This window comes from Wyeomyia smithii, chromosome 3 (assembly GCF_029784165.1).
Source record: "Wyeomyia smithii strain HCP4-BCI-WySm-NY-G18 chromosome 3, ASM2978416v1, whole genome shotgun sequence".
Classification (NCBI taxonomy): domain Eukaryota; kingdom Metazoa; phylum Arthropoda; class Insecta; order Diptera; family Culicidae; genus Wyeomyia; species Wyeomyia smithii.
Genome location: NC_073696.1, coordinates 121582751 through 121604037, shown reverse-complemented (window position 1 = coordinate 121604037; position 21287 = coordinate 121582751). Strand labels below are relative to the sequence as shown.

The 21287-nt window shown below is 41.0% G+C and overlaps 1 protein-coding gene across 1 annotated transcript; it reads left to right on the top strand.

Annotated features, from left to right (window-relative positions):
- Positions 1–256: 256 nt before the first annotated feature.
- Positions 257–1065, top strand: LOC129726945 (uncharacterized). Its single transcript, XM_055684248.1, has 3 exons — positions 257–624; positions 702–803; positions 865–1065. The coding sequence occupies exons 1-3, from the start codon at positions 376–378 to the stop codon at positions 1003–1005; spliced, it is 492 nt and encodes a 163-aa protein (XP_055540223.1). The 5' UTR covers positions 257–375; the 3' UTR covers positions 1006–1065.
- The last annotated feature ends 20222 nt before the right edge of the window (positions 1066–21287 follow it).

Here is a 21287-nt window from a genome sequence, read left to right as displayed (position 1 = left end):
TACACTGTTTAACTATTACGTAACAATCGGTCATTTTTTCTAATGTTATATATTATTATATGATTGGAAAACAGTTTGATAGCAAAAAATTGTCTTCGTTGTATAAAAGCCAAATAGCCCAAAAATTCGATAAAACTCTTTCTTAACATACGGACAAATTTCAAAGCATCACATTTTGAAAACTGTCCACTATTATAACCATAACGTATTATATAAATATACCAAATTTACGAGCCTTCCCCCTCATTTAACAAATTCGCTGGGTTGATTGTTGTTTTCTTGCTAAACACTGACAAGTTAAGTTCGGACTACGGCATTAGAAGACCGTCGGAATATTTACGTTGATTTCATTACCAAAGAATTTGGATTGGTCCAATGGCGTCATCGAACACCGGCGGCGTAAGGCCCATGACCATCACGGGCCGTATGGTCCGTGAACGGGAGCGTCTGACAAATATGACCCCGGAAGAGCGCGCCTGGAGAGCCCAGTGGCTGAAAGATCAAATATTATCCCATAACGAACCACGTTATGTTCCCGAATATTGGAAAGAACGCCGGAACCCGATTCGTCGTTTCTATCGCGCTCCATTGGACATGGTTAAGAAAGTGTTAACGCCAGTCGTGGTAATTATTATCAGCCAGAACAATTCTGGTTTGATGTTGATTATGTAATTTCTTTATTTGCGATTTTCTACTTTCAGGGTCCAAACTGGGCACAATCAATCCGCTTTTGGTCTGGCAAAATCGCATTGTCAGCGTTTGCGGTGTACGCGGGAGCCTACTACTTCAAATACAATCAAAACGTAAAATACAATCAGTGCAGTGTGAGTTTAATGTTTAACCGGATCTATTATTTTCTCGTAGGATTGGACCCGAAAAGGTGGTTGGCGAGTGATTCACTCTAGAACGGCTGTAGTCCCAGGAGATGAAGGCTATCCTAATTTTCCGCAACGCTCCGGTCCAGCTGATTATGCTGCCCGCGGTTTCAAGCAGTCTCCAATTTAAATTGGAGGCAATTTCTTTTCGTTTCTATAACATCAATGAATTATAAATCGAAATTCAAAATATTGCGTTGTTTACTAAATAAGAACGTATAAAGGTCATCATGATTGTAAAATACAATCGAAGCTAAGGGGGTCGAAGTCGGCCATTTAGGGCTTCATCGCAGTTTCACCATAATTAGAAATGGCGACGATATACGTCTAACACGAGTTTTCCTCTCATTTGCATTGGAAGAAAATTGAAGAAACGGTTGATTTACGCATTATAATGACGTTTTATTTCTGTGTGGACTCATCACTGCGACCAGAGCTTAGATCTACACTAGGGTCGCTTTTTACGCGTTTTTTTAAGCGGGTTTCTTTTATGCGGATTCCGGATTTTACGCGTTTTTTTACGTGGATTCCGGAATTTACGCGGATTCCGGAATTTACGCGGTTTTTTTACGCGGCATGTATCCCCGCGTAAAAAGTAACTTTAGTGTATTGTGATATTGCCCAGGTGTTTTCTGTACTCCGCACTTCTTATTATTGGCAGTAACACTATTGAAGTGAGTTGTAACCCGCAGTAGGAGATTTGCTTATGATCAGATGTTTAGGTCATCGAACTTAGCTAGCGCAGGAAAATTCTTGTTAGAAAATCTAAACGCAAGCATGCGACAAAGTGCAAGAGTCAAGGCCATGCAAGGGACAAGTGTTTTTACTCTATCCTTTCTTACCTCATACAGTGTGCGCAAGAGAATGTAGAATAAAAATAGATTCATGTGTGTGAAGTAGGAGAAAAACTCCAGTTGCCGAGGACAAATGTAAACGCATGTGTATAACTTGTATACCAGTACGCACGCACAATTGCATAGATTGTTCTAAGATAGGGTCAAAATACGCACCCACAGCAAAAGGAATAGCAAATGCGCAAGCGCGAGTTCAGTGACCGCGGGAGGCTTATAAGACCTCTGACTAGGCTATCTCATTCTTACGTATACTAATAATAGATTTAGGAATCAAATTTTCTGTATAAAAACCCAAGAAATTTAAATATAATTCAGTCTACTCTTGGAATCAGTGTTGCGTTTATCATTATTCGAACTCATTCTTGGGGGTTCTGCCTGGTAAGTCTTCAGTCGAGAAATCTTCAGATCTGAATGTTTCTCAAACGTTCTCAGTAAGAATCATAGATTCACGCTGGAAGTTTAGAAATTCATTCTCACTCGTTGATTCTCCCGCACGGAAGATAACGGATAATTGTCTCTAACTCTCGTTCTCTGCGCGTTCCATTAGGAATAAGCAAGAAGGCAGTAAGGACAACTATCCTGATTAAGGGCATTCGCTAGTTGCGCAACATCCAAGGGAACTCCTGTAGGTGCCGGCTCGAGCTCACAAGGGGCCATCCACATACCACGTGGACAGCTTTGGGGGGGGGGGGGTTGGCTAGTGTCCACGGTCCATACAATTTTTTTCAAAATTTATATGGGCAGTTGTCCACGGAGGGGGAGGGGGGGGTCAAAATCGTTCAAAATCTGTCCACGTGGTATGTGGATGGCCAAGACCATTTCTTCGCACGGTTGAGCAAGAGCGTCGGGCGCTTACAATTTGGTGGCTCCAGAGAGGAGCGAAACGAACTCAAACGGCGTGCTCAGCGCCAAAAGATTGAGCAAGTGCTAACTGTTTAAATAAAAAACATTAGAGTGGTGTTCTTGTTGGTTGTCCGACTTTTCCTAGAAAACCATTCCCTAGAAAATAAAGTGTCGAAGGATTTTCCCCAGAATGAACCATTCTCCAGAATACTGAATCCCAGAATATACTAGTTACCAGAATTTTTAACCCCAGAAAGTACTAGGTACAAGAAAACCGTTCCCCAGAATGCACTAATGCTCAGAAAACTATTCTCTAGCATCACCGTAACCAGAAAAAACTTTAGTATTCAGTTATTATATTGTTAACTTTCCAAATTATTTGACATTTTTAATTATCACGTGCGTACCTGACCCCAGAGCCGGAAAAATGAAAAAAAAAATTACCTGCCGTTCCGCAAGATCTAAACCGAATTTGATCGAACCTTTCTCAAAAGATCATAAATTCATCGGGCGAGCGGACGAACGGGTGGCCCACACCACCACACGGTCGCACGCCCCGGAGTGCGTTGAGGCAGAAGCGCCGGCAGGTCCACGGTGTGACACCCGCGCGAACCGGGAGCACGCGCAGACCCCCGACCCGGCAGCCTTGTAGCCCGAGTCCAGTCTTCAGAGTCAATCCTTATCCCGAAGTTACGGATCTAATTTTCCGACTTCCCTTACCTACATTGATCTATCGACTAGAGACTCTAAACCTTGGAGACCTGCTGCGGATTCGGTACAAGCTGTTTAGAGTTTGCGTGCCCCAGTCTCTGATTTTCAAGGTTTAAGAAGAGAATATCGACACAGCAATTTAATACCATGCTCTACCAGCCTGTCCAACCATATCTCTCTATAAAAGACTTCCATGGCTAGTATGACTGTTAAACAGAAAAGAAAACTCTTCCAATATCTCTTGTTGACTTCTCGAAGGAATGGATTCATGTTGCCATGATTACAAAGGCACTACAGTTTCCGGTGTGCACGCCAATGCAAACGTATACTCAACAAGCTCCGGAATTGTAACCGGATTCCCTTTCGCTCGTTTGATATATACTAGTGGATGTTGCATCAACCCAGAAAAACGAACGAACCTATACAGAGGTAATTTCTGCAGGGGGGATGCCCTCCATATAAACTAGATTTACCGAATTAAGATAAGAAGGGGTATTTTAGATTTCTGGTCAAGAAGTCTTAAAAATCAATTCGCTATACATATGTGCTTAATCATAGAAAACTGAAAATCGAGCTGAAAGCCTGAGAAGTTTTGTGTTTTGCGATTCTATCATTTGAATCAACTTATTGTCAACTAATACATTTGTTCTTTCATGGTGTAAATAAGTAAGCGCTTGACACCAGGCCTTAGTCATAAAATCAGAGAACTTTCAGTAATCATTTTTGACTGAAGGAACATCACAAGTCGATCACAAAAACACCGTAGGGTCATTCCATGTCAAGTGTCCGAGGAAATGCATCGACCATCTCCGATTTCGATCAAAATTTGTGAGTCGATGTATTTTGGGCCGGAACTTATAAGTACAAAGTATTGTACCGATTGGTGGACTCATCGGCCAACGGGACTGCCTCCACTTTTTGCGAATTTAGCAAAACACCTTTTTTATTTTGTGAATATCTCGGGGCCCTGAAGAGCTACAGGTAATATTGGCATATCATTTTGAAGGGTTTGAGATGTAGAATCGAACTACGTGGTCAATTTTTTCCTGCAGTGTTGCCAACATTAAATTATTTTCGATTCAAAACTTAATTTGCAATTTAATCGAAATACCCCCCCTTCGATTTTGATTTTGACCACGCCAATGTGTTTAGCAGACGATTTTACATAGGAATCACTTTTCAGAGATACAGCATTTTCAAAATTGCAAGATTTTGGATTTTGTCTACGCACGAAAGCGCTTCTACATAAATTGCTACTATCTTAATGGTATCCTTGCATGCGTTTTTGTTATCGAAGAGATGTTCCTTAGAGGAGCATCCGTTAATGATGTAACGCAAAAATCCCGTTCTAGAATCATTTTCACGAAAAGTTACAGGACAGTTTTGATAACAGTTTTCGTATTTAAATTCAAACTGTTTTTTGTTAAATGTACACTTTTGTCCATGATTCGAATTTTGAAACCAACTTGTGACATTGTTAATAACGTGAAAAAAATTCTGATTTCAGATTTCATTTCATAATTTTGCATATTTACAATCAAGACCACATGTTCAAATAAATCTCCGAACGCTCTTCAGGGTCCCGAGATATTCACAAAAAAAAGTGTTTAGCTAAATTCGCAAATAGTGGAGGCAGTCCCGTTGGCCGAGGGGTCCACCAATCGGTACAATACTTTGTACTTATAAGTTCCGGCCCAAAATACATCGACTCACAAATTTTGGTCGAAATCGGAGATGGTCGATGCATTTCCTCGGACACTTGACATGGAATGACCCTACGGTGTTTTTGTGATCGACTTGTGATGTTCCTTCAGTCAAAAATGATTACTGAAAGTTCTCTGATTTTATGACTAAGGCCTGGTGTCAAGCGCTTACTTATTTACACCATGAAAGAACAAATGTATTAGTTGACAATAAGTTGATTCAAATGATAGAATCGCAAAACACAAAACTTCTCAGGCTTTCAGCTCGATTTTCAGTTTTCTATGATTAAGCACATATGTATACATTTCAGATATACAAAAACTCAGTTTTAACAGCTTTTGCATGTTAAAAAATAAGAATGCATATTTCTTCGTTTCAGGATAACAGTTTTCTGGAAAACGGTATTTTCTGGGAAATAGTTTTCTGGGCATTGGTTCATTCCGGATAATAACTTTCTGGGGATTAGTACTTTCTGGGTAGCAGTTTTCTGGTGGTTGGTACATTCTGGGATTTTGTTTTCTGGAGAAAAAGCTTCGGCGGTTTATTTTCTGGGGAATGGTTTTCGAGGAATTGTTATTCAATCGTTCTTGTTTTCGAGCAAAAGCAAGTGCTTAAAGAAGTGATTGAATTCATTAAAGCTTGATTTAGCGGACGGCTTATTTCAAGTCACTAGCAAAGGACTAGTGTTAACAACCCGACGTGAACCATTTGATAATACCGCACATCGAGTTAGAAGGATGATGGCGGCTAATGGTATCAAATATACGGATAACAAAAACGGAAATTGCCGTTTATGTAACGATCCTGATGATAAACAGGAAATGGTTGCGTGCGACGATTGCGACCGATGGTTCCACATCGGTTGCGTTAACCTAATGGTAGCACCGACAATGGAAGAAAAGTGGATCTGCCCGAAGTGTGAGCAAATAAATCAGAGGATGATAAGGCTGGAAATGCACGCTAAGAAGAAAGATGAGGAGTTACAAGCTCAGCTGGACTCGATGAATAAAATAATTGCATCAATGAAAGAAGTCCGCGTAACCGAACCTCAATCTTCAACGTCGGGCGTATCTGATCCAAATAACTGGACCATCTACTTGAAAAGGCAAGCCCTGGCAAATCTACCGAAATTCAGCGGATCGCCAAAGGATTGGCCAAAATTCAAGAAAACCTTCAACGAGACTACAGTTGAAGGAGGGTTCACAAACCTGGAGAATTTAAACAGGTTAGAACAAGTGTTAAAAGGAGATGCGTACAAAACTGTACAGCAATTAATGATAAACTCGGATAACGTTCCGAAAATCATGGACAAGCTTGAAGATTGCTTCGGTAGAAAGGAGTTAGTCTACAAAGATTTGCTCAACGATATAAGGAAAGTCAGAAAAGAGAGCCCCTCAATAGTGTCTGACATATCTGATGCGATGGATAATATGGTTATCAATATGGAAGCGATGGTTGAAGCAGATTATTTACGAGACCATCGCCTAATAGAAGAACTAGTTGGAAAACTGCCGTACACGATTCAAGTAAGATGGATGGAAATAATACAAAATAACACTTCAGTGCCTAAGCTCTCTGACTTTAATAAGTGGCTTTTACCGCATGCCAGAACAAGTAGGATGATGAATGCATCGAACACAAAAAGCAAAGAAGAAAGAAGAGCACGCCTGAATGTACACCAGGAAATTAAATGTGCGTTATGCTCGTCCAATCATCGTTTATTCCAATGCAATCAGTTTAAACAAATGAAGGTAAACGATCATTGCTTATTCGGCAGCCGAAGAGGAAAGTTCATTTTCTTGTGTGCTCCGCAGTTCGCTCAAATTAATTTACCGTTTTTTCTAGCGCTCGCTGGTGAAGAACAGTGTGTGGTAGTGGTGAAGTGCTTGCTTTTGGCGCGTGTGCTGGAAGGTGCGGCGCTTGTTTTTTGGTTTGCTTCTTCTCCCAGAAGAACAGGGCGATTCGATCGAAGCTCCGGCGAGGTGTAGGAGGCGGTGACGCCGTTTCTCAGACGGTGCAACATCGCAACTGTGCTGAGAGGTGTCGTGCTAGTTTTTGGCGCGTACGCTGACAGAGGAAAAAATCGGCGGCGCCGTTTTGCAGTCGATGCAACTCGAACCGCTAGTGCTGATTACAACTACATACAAAGATAAGTGACACTTTTTATTTATTCTCTCTCCCACTTGTGTATATACATAACTGATCCATCTTTCATTCTTTTTATACATACATATATTCACTTTTTTTTTACCTTGTTAGCATTAGTATATTATATATCCTTATATTTGATACATTGCGCAGCCGTTGAATGGCGGTTGGGGGTCTGGCTACCCCACCGGACCTTTCATCCTCCTCAGAGGCTGAAGAGTCCGGCATGGACTTTGCCGAGATTCCCATAAATGACAACAACGCTTTCTTTGACGTAGTAAAGAAGCGTAAAAGGCCCCGTAAAACTGCCCCGATTGTCCCATCCACTGATGATGTGCCAATACGGGTCAAAAAGTACCAGGTGAACCAACCCGGTCTTCGTTGGGTCGTGTTTTTCCGACCCAAAAATAAACCTCTCAGAGTTATGCAGATATGCGTAAAAACTCTGAAGAAAGATTACACCAGCTTGACTGAGATTTTTAAAGTCAAAACGGACAAGCTGAAGGCAACTTTTTCCGATCCTCGACAAGCAAATGCTGTCGTCCAGGATCCAAATTTCAACATCGAGTACCGCGTTTATATACCGGCACGCGTTGTTGAAATGGAAGGGGTTATTACCGAGGCTGACCTCACTGAAGAAGATGTCATGAAAGGTGTTGGATGTTTTAAAAATCCATCCTTTCCTGAAATAAAGATCCTTGAATGCAGGAGAATGTATTCCAAGGATAATACGGGCAAATATTCCCCAAATGACTCGTTTAGAGTCACTTTTGAAGGAAAAGTACTCCCGGATTTTGTCGAGCTCCACAAGCTTCGACTACCCGTAAGACTTTTTTTTTCGAAAGTCATGACGTGTACGAACTGTTTGCAGTTAGGGCACACGAAAACCCACTGCAATAAGAAATCTAAGTGCTCCAAGTGTGGTGAAATCTCCGAGATTAACCACACTTGTAGCGAACGGGACGTAAAATGCTGTCTATGTGGAGGTGAACCACATAAAACAGAAGCGTGCCCAACATATAAATCACGCTCAGAAGCGTTGAAAAAAGCGACCAAGCAACGCTGTAAGCAATCATTTGCACAGATGCTGAAGACTGCCTTACAGCAACAGGAAAATCCATACTCCAGCTTGGAAAATGACGAATCCAATGATGATGAAGAGACATATCAACCGCTTCCGTCAAGCGGAGCAGTGCGAAAACGGCCCAACGCGTCCTCTCCTAAACTTCCTAGAAAGGAGCAGAAAAAGACGCTTACAGACACTCCAAGAGGAACCCCCCCTAAGCAAAACAACGCAAAATCGTCACCTCCAGGATTCAAACTTAATGCTGAGGCTAACAATTTCGATAAAGAGTTTCCCAAATTACCAGGAAAACAATCTGCTTCCGCCAAAACACAGTCATCGGAATCTGAAATACCGACCACTGATGGACGTATCTCATTCAAAATGATCGTTGAATGGATATTTACCACTTTTGGTCTATCTGATTCCCTCAAGAGTATGATTTCGGCTTGGCTTCCAACAATTTGCATGTTGGGTAAGCAACTAAGCACCAAATGGCCGCTCCTCGCGTTCGTATCCTTCGATGTCTAATTCAGACAGCCGAAGTGACGAATCGACAACAAGGATCATACAATGGAACTGAATACAAAGTTTGATCCCCAAATTAGATAAATTTAAACTCCTACTTCACGATAGCAAATGCGATATTTTCGCGCTATCTGAAACATGGTTGTCAACCGATACGACACTAGCCGTTCAAGACTTCAATATAATCCGTTTAGACCGAGGAAACTCTTATGGCGGAGTGCTCCTTGGTATCAAAAAATGCTACCCATTCTTCCGTATTCCTCTCCCAGCAATTGATGCAATAGAAATTGTTGCTTGCCATATAACAATTGCTGGGAAGGGCCTCACTGTCGCATCAGTCTACATTCCGCCTAGAGCGGTTATTAACCGGTTGCAGCTGTCGCAAATAACGGAGCTTCTTCCGACTCCACGCCTCATCCTGGGAGATTTCAATTCTCACGGTACGGCGTGGGGCGCATCCAGGGATGATAGCCGCGCTGTTCTTATTGAAAGCTTTCTCGATGACTTCGATATGACCTTATTGAACATACCTGGGTTAGCTACGAGAATTGCAAGGCCTCCAATACGAGAGAGCACATTAGACTTGTCGATGTGTTCCTCCTCAATGGCTTTGGACTGCAAATGGGAGATTATTCATGATCCCCACGGTAGCGACCATTTGCCAATCAGTATTTCGATTATGAGCAGGCTCCATTCTGCTACCACAGTCGAAGTAGAGTATGATCTTACCCGGAATATTGATTGGGAAAAATTCTCGTACACAATATCCCAGGGTCTCGAAACAACGGATGAGCTTTCTCCATCCGACGAATACAACTTCCTTGCAACATTAGTGCTAGATAGCGCGTTGCAATCTCAGAAGAGACCTGCCCCTGAGAACAAGCTGAAAATTCGTCCCAACAAGCAATGGTGGGACAAAGAATGCACCGAGATGAAAAAAGCTCTAAAAGCATCATACATAGCATTCAGGGATGGTGGTTCAATTGAGCTTTTTGATCAGTTTAGGGAGCTGGAAATAAAACAGTCTAAGCTGCACAAACTGGAAAAAAGATCATACTGGCAAAGTTTCATAAGCACGTTACCCAGAGATGCTTCTATGAGCTATCTCTGGAATACAGCTCGAAAAATGCGCAATAGGTCCGACAGTAATGAGGCAAATGAATACTCTGAACGTTGGATCTATGATTTCGCAAAAAAGGTAATTTTTTGATCAACCTGCTGTCTGAAAAGCATTTACTTTTCAACCACGGTTCTTTAACAATAACACGAACAAGCTACATGGGTCTCCCCCAAGGCTCTTGTCTGAGTCCGCTGTTGTACAACTTCTACATCAGTGACATCGACACATGCTTGACGGACGGCTGCACGATGCGCCAGTTAGCTGACGACTGTGTAGTTTCAGTCACGGCGTCTCTAGCCGCAGACATGAAGAACAGCCTGCAAAACACGCTCGACAATCTGACCGTTTGGGCCAGTTGTCTTGGAATCGAGTTCTCGCTTGAAAAAACGGAGATGGTAGTCTTTTCAAAAAAGCGACCACCACCTCGTTTTGAGCTAGTTCTGTCCGGAAGACCCATCACTCAGTCACCTAGCTTCAAATATCTCGGAGTATGGTATGACTCTAAGTGCACATGGGAAAAACATGTCAATTACCTGAAGCAAAGATGCCAACCAAGGATCAATTTCCTTCGAATGGTAACAGGAACATCATGGGGAGCCCATCCAGAGGATTTGATACGACTCTATCAAACCACGATTCTGCCCGTAATAGAATACGGCAGCATATGCTTCAGAGGTGTCGCAGCTTCACACATGCTGAAACTCGAGAGGATACAATACCGTTGTTTGCGTATCGCTCTAGGCTGCATGCAGTCGACACATACCATGTCCCTAGAGGTCATAGCTGGAATACTACCACTCAAAGAGAGGCTGTTTGAGTTGGCTTTTCGTTTCCTCATTAGATCGGAAATAGCAAATCCAATGCTTATTGCGAACTATGAGAAATGTTTGGAAGTTGTTCAGAAACCCTGTATGTCAGTATACCAGCGGTTCATGTCCATGGAGATAAACCCTTCGGTTGTTGCTCCATCCCATGAGATTTCAACATCGCTCAACAATTCTTCTGTTGTATTTGATTTGACGATGAAACAAGAAATCCATGGAATTCCCGATCACCTCAAACCAACAGTTGTGCCATCAATATTTTCGGCAAAATTTGGCCACCTCCCAAAACAGAATTCCTTTTTCACGGACGGATCTGTGATGGATGGACAATCCGGATATGGCGTTTTCAACACAGATCATCGCATATCTCGCAAACTGGCACAGCCCTGCTCCATATACGTAGCTGAATTAGCTGCCATACACAATTCGCTGCGAATTATCGAGCTCAAGACACCAGACAATTACTTCATCTTCTCGGACAGCCTCAGTTCTATCGAAGCTCTCCGATCGATTAAACCGGTCAAGCACCCGTCCTAATTCCTTCCGGAAATTAGACGGATATTAGAAGTGCTGGTTGATCGGTCTTTCATTATCTGCTTTGTGTGGGTCCCCTCTCATTGCTCAATCCCAGGCAATGAGGAAGCTGATTTATTAGCAAAAAGGGGTGCCATAGAAGGAGAGATAATTGATAGACCGATCACCTATACCGAGTATTTTCATCTGCCCCGACAACTGGCTCTGGAAAACTGGCAGGAAAAGTGGGATAAAGACGACCTTGGGCGATGGATGCACTCGATCTCGCCCAAAGTGTCTACAAAAGCTTGGTTCAAAGGGTTAGATTTAACTCGTGATTTCATTCGAGTTATTTCGCGCCTAATGTCCAATCACTATGTTGCAAACGCACACCTCTATCGAATAAACTTAGTCGATAGTAATCTGTGCGAATGTGGAGGGTACGAAGATATTGACCACATAGTCTTCGTATGCCCTAAGTACCACAGAGCAAGGGCCAAGCTTATAGATTCTCTCCGGAAACAGAAAGTGACGTTTACAATGCAAGTACGGGATGTGCTTGCTAGCCGCAACCCCGCGCTTGTAATACCCATTTACGACTTTTTAAGAGATATCAAGTATCGAATTTGATTATCTCTATGCTTTCTCCCCTTATTTCTCCCAACACAACAATCTTAAAAAGTTTCACACTAATTCTGTTTTTTTTTTTCTTCTTTCCTTCGTTCATCTTTTTTATAGAAACATGATTCATCGCTTCTTTTTGAGAGACATGAACCACCGAACTTAGATATAAGTTTTGATTTCAAAGAGATAAGGAACCATCACCCTCAACGAATAGTAGTAAGGATTAGTATTTAGTTATAAAGAGAAAAACTTTGATGTTAATGTTAGTCGTAGGCTTAAATGACATGTATTTTTAAATTGTATTTTTGAAAGAGAAAAGATGAGAGGGTTTTTATGCCTGTTTGAGGAGGAGCAGTCGGGATACAGGCTCTACTCAAGCTGGCTTTTCCCTACTCCAAAAGATATTCGGCCCCGTTATGCTTCGCGGTTGGGCCTAAATAAATATTAGAGTTAAAAGAAAAAAAAAAAGGTAAACGATCGAAAGGAGCTAGTAGCAAAAAAGGGTGTCTGCTTTAAGTGTTTGAATACCAAGGAGCACATAATGAGAAATTGTCCTCTCAAGGGAACATGTGGAATTGACGGATGCAAGCAAAATCATAATCGTTTGTTGCACCTGAAAAATAAGGATATGGAAAGAAATCCGAGTAAAGATCAGGAAGAAACAACAAACGTGCATCGTCAACGTAAAGAATTCTTGTACTATCAAATCGTTCCGGTAACGATTCAAAATGGTGAGAGGCTGATAGAAACATATGCCTTTCTAGACACGGGATCTTCAGTAACATTATTGGATGATAAAATAGCTGATGCGCTAGAACTAGAAGGGCGAGTTGATCCGCTAACTTTGAAATGGACACAAGACTGTTCAAAATCCTGTGTGAGCAAAAGAGTCAAATTTTGGATCAAAGGCATCAGGAAACCATTAATAGCTCGAACTATGAAGGATTTGAGCTTGCCGATCCAATCGATAAATAAATCGACCATAACAGAGAGTTACCCGTATCTTAAGGGGATACCGTTCAAAGAATATCAGAAAGCGCAACCAACACTACTGATAGGATTAGACAATAGTGATTTATTATCTACTATCAAAACTATTGAAAGTGACGGCCCCACGGCAGTGAAAACAAAGCTTGGATGGGTGATATATGGTAAAGATAATAACATGCATCATCCTGACTACGCAATGGTAGTGCAAGAAGAAATTATGACATCAATGATGAAACAGTATTTTTCAACTGAAGATTTCGGATCTTCCCCATTTCATCGTCCACAATCAGAATAAGCTACCGCCAAAACCAAGGTTGGTTTTTGATGCGGCATCTAAGGTTCAAGGGGTATCGTTGAATTCTAATCTTTTATTCGGACCCGATGCTACTACATCATTATTTGGAGTGCTGTTACGATTCAGAGAAGGATCTATAGGAGTCTGCGGAGACATAAAAGAAATGTTTCACCAGGTGCGAATTAGGAAAGAAGACCAACAATCACAAAGGTTCCTATGGAGAAACTGTGAAACAACAAAAGAGCCTGACATATATGTCATGGAAGTAATGATATTTGGATCAACTTGTTCGCCATCATGCGCGCAAATGGTTAAAAATAAAAACGCATTGAGATTCAGTGCAACGAAACCAGAAGCGGCAATCGCAGTTGAAAAACAACATTATGTGGATGATTATCTAGACAGCTTTTCAACTATACAGGATGCAAAAAGAATCACACAAGATGTAATTCACATTCATCAAGAAGGCGGATTTTTTATCAGGAACTTCATATCGAACAGCAAGGAACTGCTAAACGTTCTACCAACCGACCGGGTTCAACCGAGTAATATAAAAGTTATAGATGATAAGGATACATGTGCAGAGAAGGTTCTTGGGATTTATTGGAACACAAAGCTTGATTTAATTGGATATCGATTATCGTTGAATAAACTCAGAGCTGACGTGAAGCAAATGAAGTGCTTTCCCACGAAAAGAGAAGTCCTAGCATTCGTAATGAGTTTATATGACCCGTTAGGTCTCATCTCTAACTACACGATAGTAGGGAAAATTTTATTACAAGAATTGCATAAGAGTGGAACCGAATGGGATGAGGAAATACCCGAACATGTACAGAAGAAATGGGAAAACTGGTTTACAAGAATTCAACTAGCGTCTAATGTGAAAGTACCAAGGTGCCTAATTCCAGACCAAGCAATCAAATTGGAGATTCACACATTCGTTGATGCTTCAGAACATGCATTCGCCGCAGTCGTTTATCTAAGATGCATATCAAGAGGCTCAATTTTCGTGAGACTCTTAGCAGCAAAGGCAAGAGTAGGACCGATTCATCAGCTGTCCATCCCGAAGTTAGAATTGCAAGCTGCTGTTTTGGGAACAAGGCTGACTGACACAATACATAAGGAGCAGAGAATGACGATTAATCAAACTACGTTCTGGACTGATTCTGAAAACGTTCTTGCATGGCTGCAACCTCGAAACAGAAAATATAAAATATTTGTCACTCACCGAGTTGGGGAAATCTTAGAATCAACCGATATACGGCAATGGCGCTATGTCGCATCTAGCCAAAATCCGGCAGACGAAGCTACAAAAGATACACGAAAGGACTCAATTTGGATAAGAGGTCCTCAGTTTCTCAAAAAACCGGAAAGCGAGTGGCCAACCAGAAAACCGGTAATAGAAACTCAAGAAGAGTTAAAACTGGTGTTAGGATTCCACGAAGTAGTACCGTTAAACATTAATTTTGAGCGGTATTCAAGCTGGACAAGGTTGATTCATACAGTATGCATTGCAAACAAGTGCTATATTGATTGGTTCCACTTTATGAGAGACAGGAAAAGAGTTGGACCGAATAAGACGATTATTTTCGACCGCCACATAACGTACGAGAATCGAAAATTAGCCGAAAGGGTGGTAATTCGCAAAATGCAGTATGAACATTTCGCCAAGGAGATTGACGAAATTGAGCTTCATGGTTATGTAAAGAATAGTAGCAAACAGTTGCTATCGCTAACTCCGATTCTCGATGAATATAACATTATGCGAGTCGGAGGACGTTTGGAAAACGTGAAAGGGTTACCGATGTTCATGAAACACCCAATAATACTACCAACTGATCATTATGCCATGCGTTTAATAGTTTCGGATTATCATCAGAGATATCTACACCAAGGGGATAATACGGTGATTGGAGCACTGCAACTACGTTATTACATAGTTAATATGCGAGCTGTTCTAAAGAAGGTTAAGGCAGAGTGTCCAAAATGTATCATTATGAAAGCAAAACCAAACCCACCACAAATGGCACCGTTACCTCGAGCAAGGGTTGATTTATACGCATACCCATTTACAAACACCGGGGTAGATTACTTCGGACCATTTGAAGTTTTAGTCCGACGATCTGTGGAAAAACGATGGGGTGTAATCTTTACTTGCATGACCACAAGAGCTGTCCATTTTGAAATGGCCGAGAGATTGAATACTGATCACTTTTTGATGTGCCTTAAAATTTTCAAAACCGACGTGGGAAAATTAAACACCTATACAGTGATAATGGCACTAATTTCGTTGGCGCAAAAAAAGAGCTTGGATTACTAGTCGAGGAAATAAACCAACGTATGAGCGACTCTGAAGCGGAAAAAATGGGCTTAAAATGGACGTTTAATCCACCGGGTGCGCCACATTTTGGAGGAGTATGGGAACGGCTCATAAGAACTATCAAAGACAATTTAGAACAGATGATAAACTGTAGTAGGAAGCCTTATCCTGAAACGTTACGGAGTGCGTTAATACAAGTAGAGTTTATCTTGAACTGCAGGCCTCTGACACATATTGCCTGCAGCAGGATTGAGGAGGAAGTACTCACGCCTTTCCACTTCTTAATTGGAAGAGCCGGTGAATACGCACCTCCACAAACCCTAGAAGCCAACGACTTGACCCGAGCGCAGTGGCGGTTAGTGGACCACTACAGTCGTTACTTTTGGAACCGTTTTAAACTCGAGTACTTGTCAGATTTGATACCACGACAAAAGTGCATGCAAAAGGTCGAGCCTATTATGGTAGACGACATAGTATTATTAACAGACAATACTGTACCTTGGGGCTTATGGCTCAAGGGACGCGTAATAGAGGTGACCACCGCTATGGACGACCAAGTACGGTCTGCTCTAATACAAACTAGTAAAGGAAATTTCAATCGACCAGCAACAAGAATAGCAGTGTTGAATATACGTGAAAATGCGCCAGGAAACAAACTCGAAATTGATTGTACTCCATTACTTCCAGCAAAATTTAAATTTGGAGGTAAATGGTATACAACGGATGGACGATTACGAGAAACTACATCCCCAGAGAAACTGGCTTCGGATATAATTACAACATGGTCTTATACTTCGTTACCCAATTTGATGCAAAGTGGAGTTTACGATGCTGATAGTCTTAAGAAAATGCGAGATATGATTTACGAACAAGGAGACCGGAGAGCTGCTTCAAATGTTTTGCATAAAGTTTTAGTTGGACAACAACCAAATGATCAAGGATTCAACTTTGAAGCTTTAATTTCCGGCGAAATGATCGATAACGCAGTAACAAGATACTGGACGAAACTTATGTCCTGTTCAACTTGGCTAGGGAACTTAACATCAACGGTAATAGGAATATATATGATCGGTAGAATCATCAAATTTGTTATCGATACAGTCATGCATGGACGGATTTTATACGACATATACGGGTTCAGCTGGCGACTAATTGCATCATGTTGGGATTCTCTGACAACATTTTTATCACACCGCAATGCAGTGAGGAACATTCGGAATACTAAACAAGATATCGAGACATATGACGACAATAGCGCTCCGAAACCTGAAGGAATATCAATACCTATGGAGGGAGCCCTCGCACCGATTATAGCAGGACGAATTGATCCTAGAGTGCCAAATTCAAATTAATAAAACAGCAACAATGTTTAACTAACATAACGAATAAGAAGTGAATTAACATTATACATCATATGTGGAGTGTTTCTTAATAAAATGTGTAAATCGAGTGGGTAGATTTACGGAGGGGGAATGTAACCCGCAGTAGGAGATTTGCTTATGATCAGATGCTTAGGTCATCGGACTTAGCTAGCGCAGGGAAATTCTTGTTAGAAAATCTAAACGCAAGCATGCGACAAAGTGCAAGAGTCAAGGCCATGCAAGGGACAAGTGTTTTAACTCTATCCTTTCTTACCTCATACAGCGTGCGCAAGAGAATGTAGAATAAAAATAGATTCATGTGTGTGAAGTAGGAGAAAAACTCCAGTTGCCGAGGACAAATGTATACGCATGTGTATTAGGGTGGGACAAAAAATAAATGTTAGCTCCCATGCACTTTTCGTGTTCCTCATGGGTCCCATAACAATTGTGTAACTTTTCAGATCGATCGGGGAAACGCCCGATTTGCGCCCGATTTTTAAAGTTTCCATACGATTTTATATGGGAAAATTCACCTTTTTAATACTTATTCTCTAGAGATGTCAAGTTGGCTCTTAAAAAAATATCAATACATGATATTTGTAGGAAATTTTCCTGGGTTATAGGACCCATAAGGAACACGAAGAGAGGGGGGGGGGGGGGCGAAAAAATAACACCATCGCTTTTTTCCATATAACCGTGTCCCAGTCTAATGTGTATAACTTGTATACCAGTACGCACGCACAATTGCATAGATTGTTCTAAGATAGGGTCAAAATACGCACCCACAGCGAAAGGAATAGCAAATGCGCAAGCGCGAGTTCAGTGACCGCGGGAGGCTTATAAGACCTCTGACTAGGCTATGTCATTCTTACGTATACTAATAATAGATTTAGGAATCGAATTTTCTGTATAAAAACCCAAGAAATTTAAATATAATTCAGTCTACTCTTGGAATCAGTGTTGCGTTTATCTTTATTCGAACTCATTCTTGGGGGTTCTGCCTGGTAAGTCTTCAGTCGAGAAATCTTCAGATTTGAATGTTTCTCAAACGTTCTCAGTAAGAATCATAGATTCGCGCTGGAAGTTTAGAAATTCATTCTCACTCGTCGATTCTCCCGCACGGAAGATAACGGATAATTGTCTCTAACTCTCGTTCTCTGCGCGTTCCATTAGGAATAAGCAAGAAGGCAGTAAGGACAACTATCCTGATTAAGGGCATTCGCTAGTTGCGCAACATCCAAGGGAACTCCTGTAGGTGCCGGCTCGAGCTCACAAGACCATTCCTTCGCACGGTTGAGTAAGAGCGTCGGGCGCTTACATAAGTGATACGCTTATCATTCATATCAGTGTTGGTGTGTAATTACCTTTCCGTTTCAAGCTTACTGCTCTCTACTATACTGAGCCTCTGTCCATCCTAACAATATCGCCTAGTTACAATTCCCTGGAGAGAACTTTCATATGTTACTCACACCAGTTTTATTATAATAGGGACTTATTTTTGTTAGAGAAGAGTCAACCGGGGTACTGTAGAATCCAGATTGAAGGAAGGAAGGAAGGGTGGTGGGGAACCTGAGAATAAACCCAAGCTAAAAGTCCGTTGACAGCCAAATGGCCTGATTCTACTAAGATTCGAACCCACGACCACCCGCTTACCAAAGCGAACTCTGTACCCTTGCGGCTACGGAGCTCCCCTTACAATGGCGTTTGTATTATGCAAAATCAAAATTTCCGCTCTGCTTACCCAAACCTTGTTTAAATATGATGGTGGTGAATCTAAAGACCAAAACGCAATATTTTAAACTTTCGGTATTCACACCAAAAATTATTTCTTTTTGAAAACGAATATTTGATTTCTTTTGGTCTAAAATGAAAAACATGATTGGACTAAAGTCGTTATTTTGTACACTTTTTGTGTAATAGATAAAAACAACCCGCGTAAAAACGACCTTAGTGTAGTATAAGTTTTCACTAGTGGAAACAGTCGTGAACATGGATACCAGATGTGCAGATTTGTCTGCAAAACGCAGATTTTTAAAGTCCGTGTGCAGATTTTTGTTGATTTGCAGATATTTGCAGATTTTCTATATTTATGCAGATTTTTGTCACAGCCTCCTTATATTTGCGCAGATTTTCTCAAAATGTGTGCAGATTTTGGCAGACTTTTGCCTTCGCGAACGAAATTTTTTCGAATCACGAATAGATTTTTCCAGATTTCGAGCAGATTTTTCCGGTTTTTCAAGCAGTCGCAGACATTTTTCAAAAACATCTGGCATCTCTGGTCGTGAAAGACCAGCGTTAAGCCACGCAGAAAAAATCGATTCAAGCAGAAAACCGCTTAGCCGAGACACGAACCATAATTTTGGACGTTGCGACCGACATCTGCTGGCAACTTGCGCAATCAAAATCGGTCGCCTCTTTTACAATGCACTGAAGCATTGGCCCTGACGACTCTGTTGATATTGGTTTGGTTTTTACTTGTGAAAGTGAAGGAAGGAAATATTTTTGCTTTTGTTTTCACACATAAATTGACAATAAAACACCTGAAAAAATGCCCAATGGCAAGAAATGGCGCTTTCTCAGTGGTAGTAAAATCGAAATTTCTCCGAGTATTTTGCTCATTGTTCGAGAATACAGCTTTCAAATGTCTTCTATACATTTTATTCTATCTTTCAGGTACTTACTTTCACTAAACGCAATCTATTTTTACCAAAACACATGTTTTTTCTATCTAACTCCATTGAGTCCTACTACCATTCGTCCATGAGCCCGTTGTGCTGATTTTGACAACAGATCAAAATTAGGGCGAGAGCCGTGTGGTTGAAAGCGGATGCGCACAATACTTAAGGTGGTTCAAGGTTGCAAAAAGCAAGTTATCTCTTAGAAATCATCATACAAATTTAAAATGCAATACGATAAGCGGAGTCACCAGTAATTTTCTTCCTATAAGTTTAGAATTCTTGAGGGCTTAAAAGGAAGCAATAAAATTTTGTTCTGGATCTTTGCTATCAAGTTTTACCATTTCCATCTGACGATGAACCGCTTTAATACTCTTAGCCAAGCAACGACATCTAGTTCTGGTGTGAATGAAAAAATCGATAGTTTCAGCAATTTTTTAATAGATGGCAATACACAAACAGTTGCGCTCACTGGTGTGATTTATTAGCAAAAATTAGCGGCGGTGTCGCATTGCATATGAAAATTCGCGTAGGTGCGAACAGCCTTAAAAATCTCTTTTACTTGTGTCAGGGCCAATTAAGCCGGTATACGAATCATAATTCGTGATGCTAAGCAACCGACATCTGGCTGATTACAAACTGAGGTGCAAATGTTGTTTCAAGGGCTAACATCTCAACACATGTAAAAACGAGAAATCATATCACCGCTTCTTTTCATACATCTTCATCTTACTGCTGACAGCGGGCACAAATTAATTTGAGCCCAGGACCAGGGAGGGTTTTCCCTTGAAAAAATCTGAGCATCTGTATCTGGAACAAAAATATCTGTAAAAAAATCTGTATTGTTTAAACATAAAGAACTTTGTATTTTTTAAGTTTTTATGGTACATAAACAAAGTTTTTAGCTTGAAACGTGTGAAGAGTTGAAAATATGTTCAATTTGCTTAATATTTAATTAAATAAAATTTGGATTGTTTTTAAAAATTAATGTCAATTTCGGAAAATCTGTAAATCTGTACTTTTCGACGAAAATCTGTATATCTGTATATACAGATTCTGTACCGTTACTTCGGCCAAAAATCTGTAAAATACAGATTAATCTGTACATGTGGCATCCCTGTCCAGGACATGAGTTCATTGTCATTCACTATTACTCGGTATAGGGATGCCAAAGGCTCGTGCAAAACCCAAGATTACATCCAGTTACGCACTAAAAGCCGCTTCAAGCACAAAAAGCCGATTCAAGCGCAAAATTGTTATTATCAGCATATAGATTTCTAATTGGCGTTGACGGTGTTGCTGATATTTGTTTGATTTTTGCATGCGAAAAAGAAGGAGGGAAATATTTTTGCTTTTGTGATCACGCACATTTTGACAATTACAAACGAGAGTTCGCATAAGTGCGAACAGCCTTCAAAATCTCTTTCAACGCCGTCAACGCCAATAGGACACCCGAAACAGTGTTGTAAATGTGGCGCTGTAGTGGTAGTGGTAGTAAAATCGAAATTTCAACGAGCATTTTGCTTAATGACCGAAAAAACTGCCATTAGTTACTCTGTATTTATATTATTCTAACTTTCTAGTACTTACTTTTACTAATAGACCTAGTAATTCGGAATATACTATATGGCCATATAAGAGCCTGTTCCAGCCGAAACTACACATATAATTTCCAGACAGCGACAACAGCAGTGTTTCCTTAGCAGCAGCAGTGCAGCGGACAGCTGTGGCATGGCAACGAATAGCGCAGCAGTTGCAGCGGGTATCAGCATCGATAGTAGCAGGGTCAGCAGATGCAGCGGCACTTCCTTTAGTGAAATGCTGGTGCTTATTACGGGA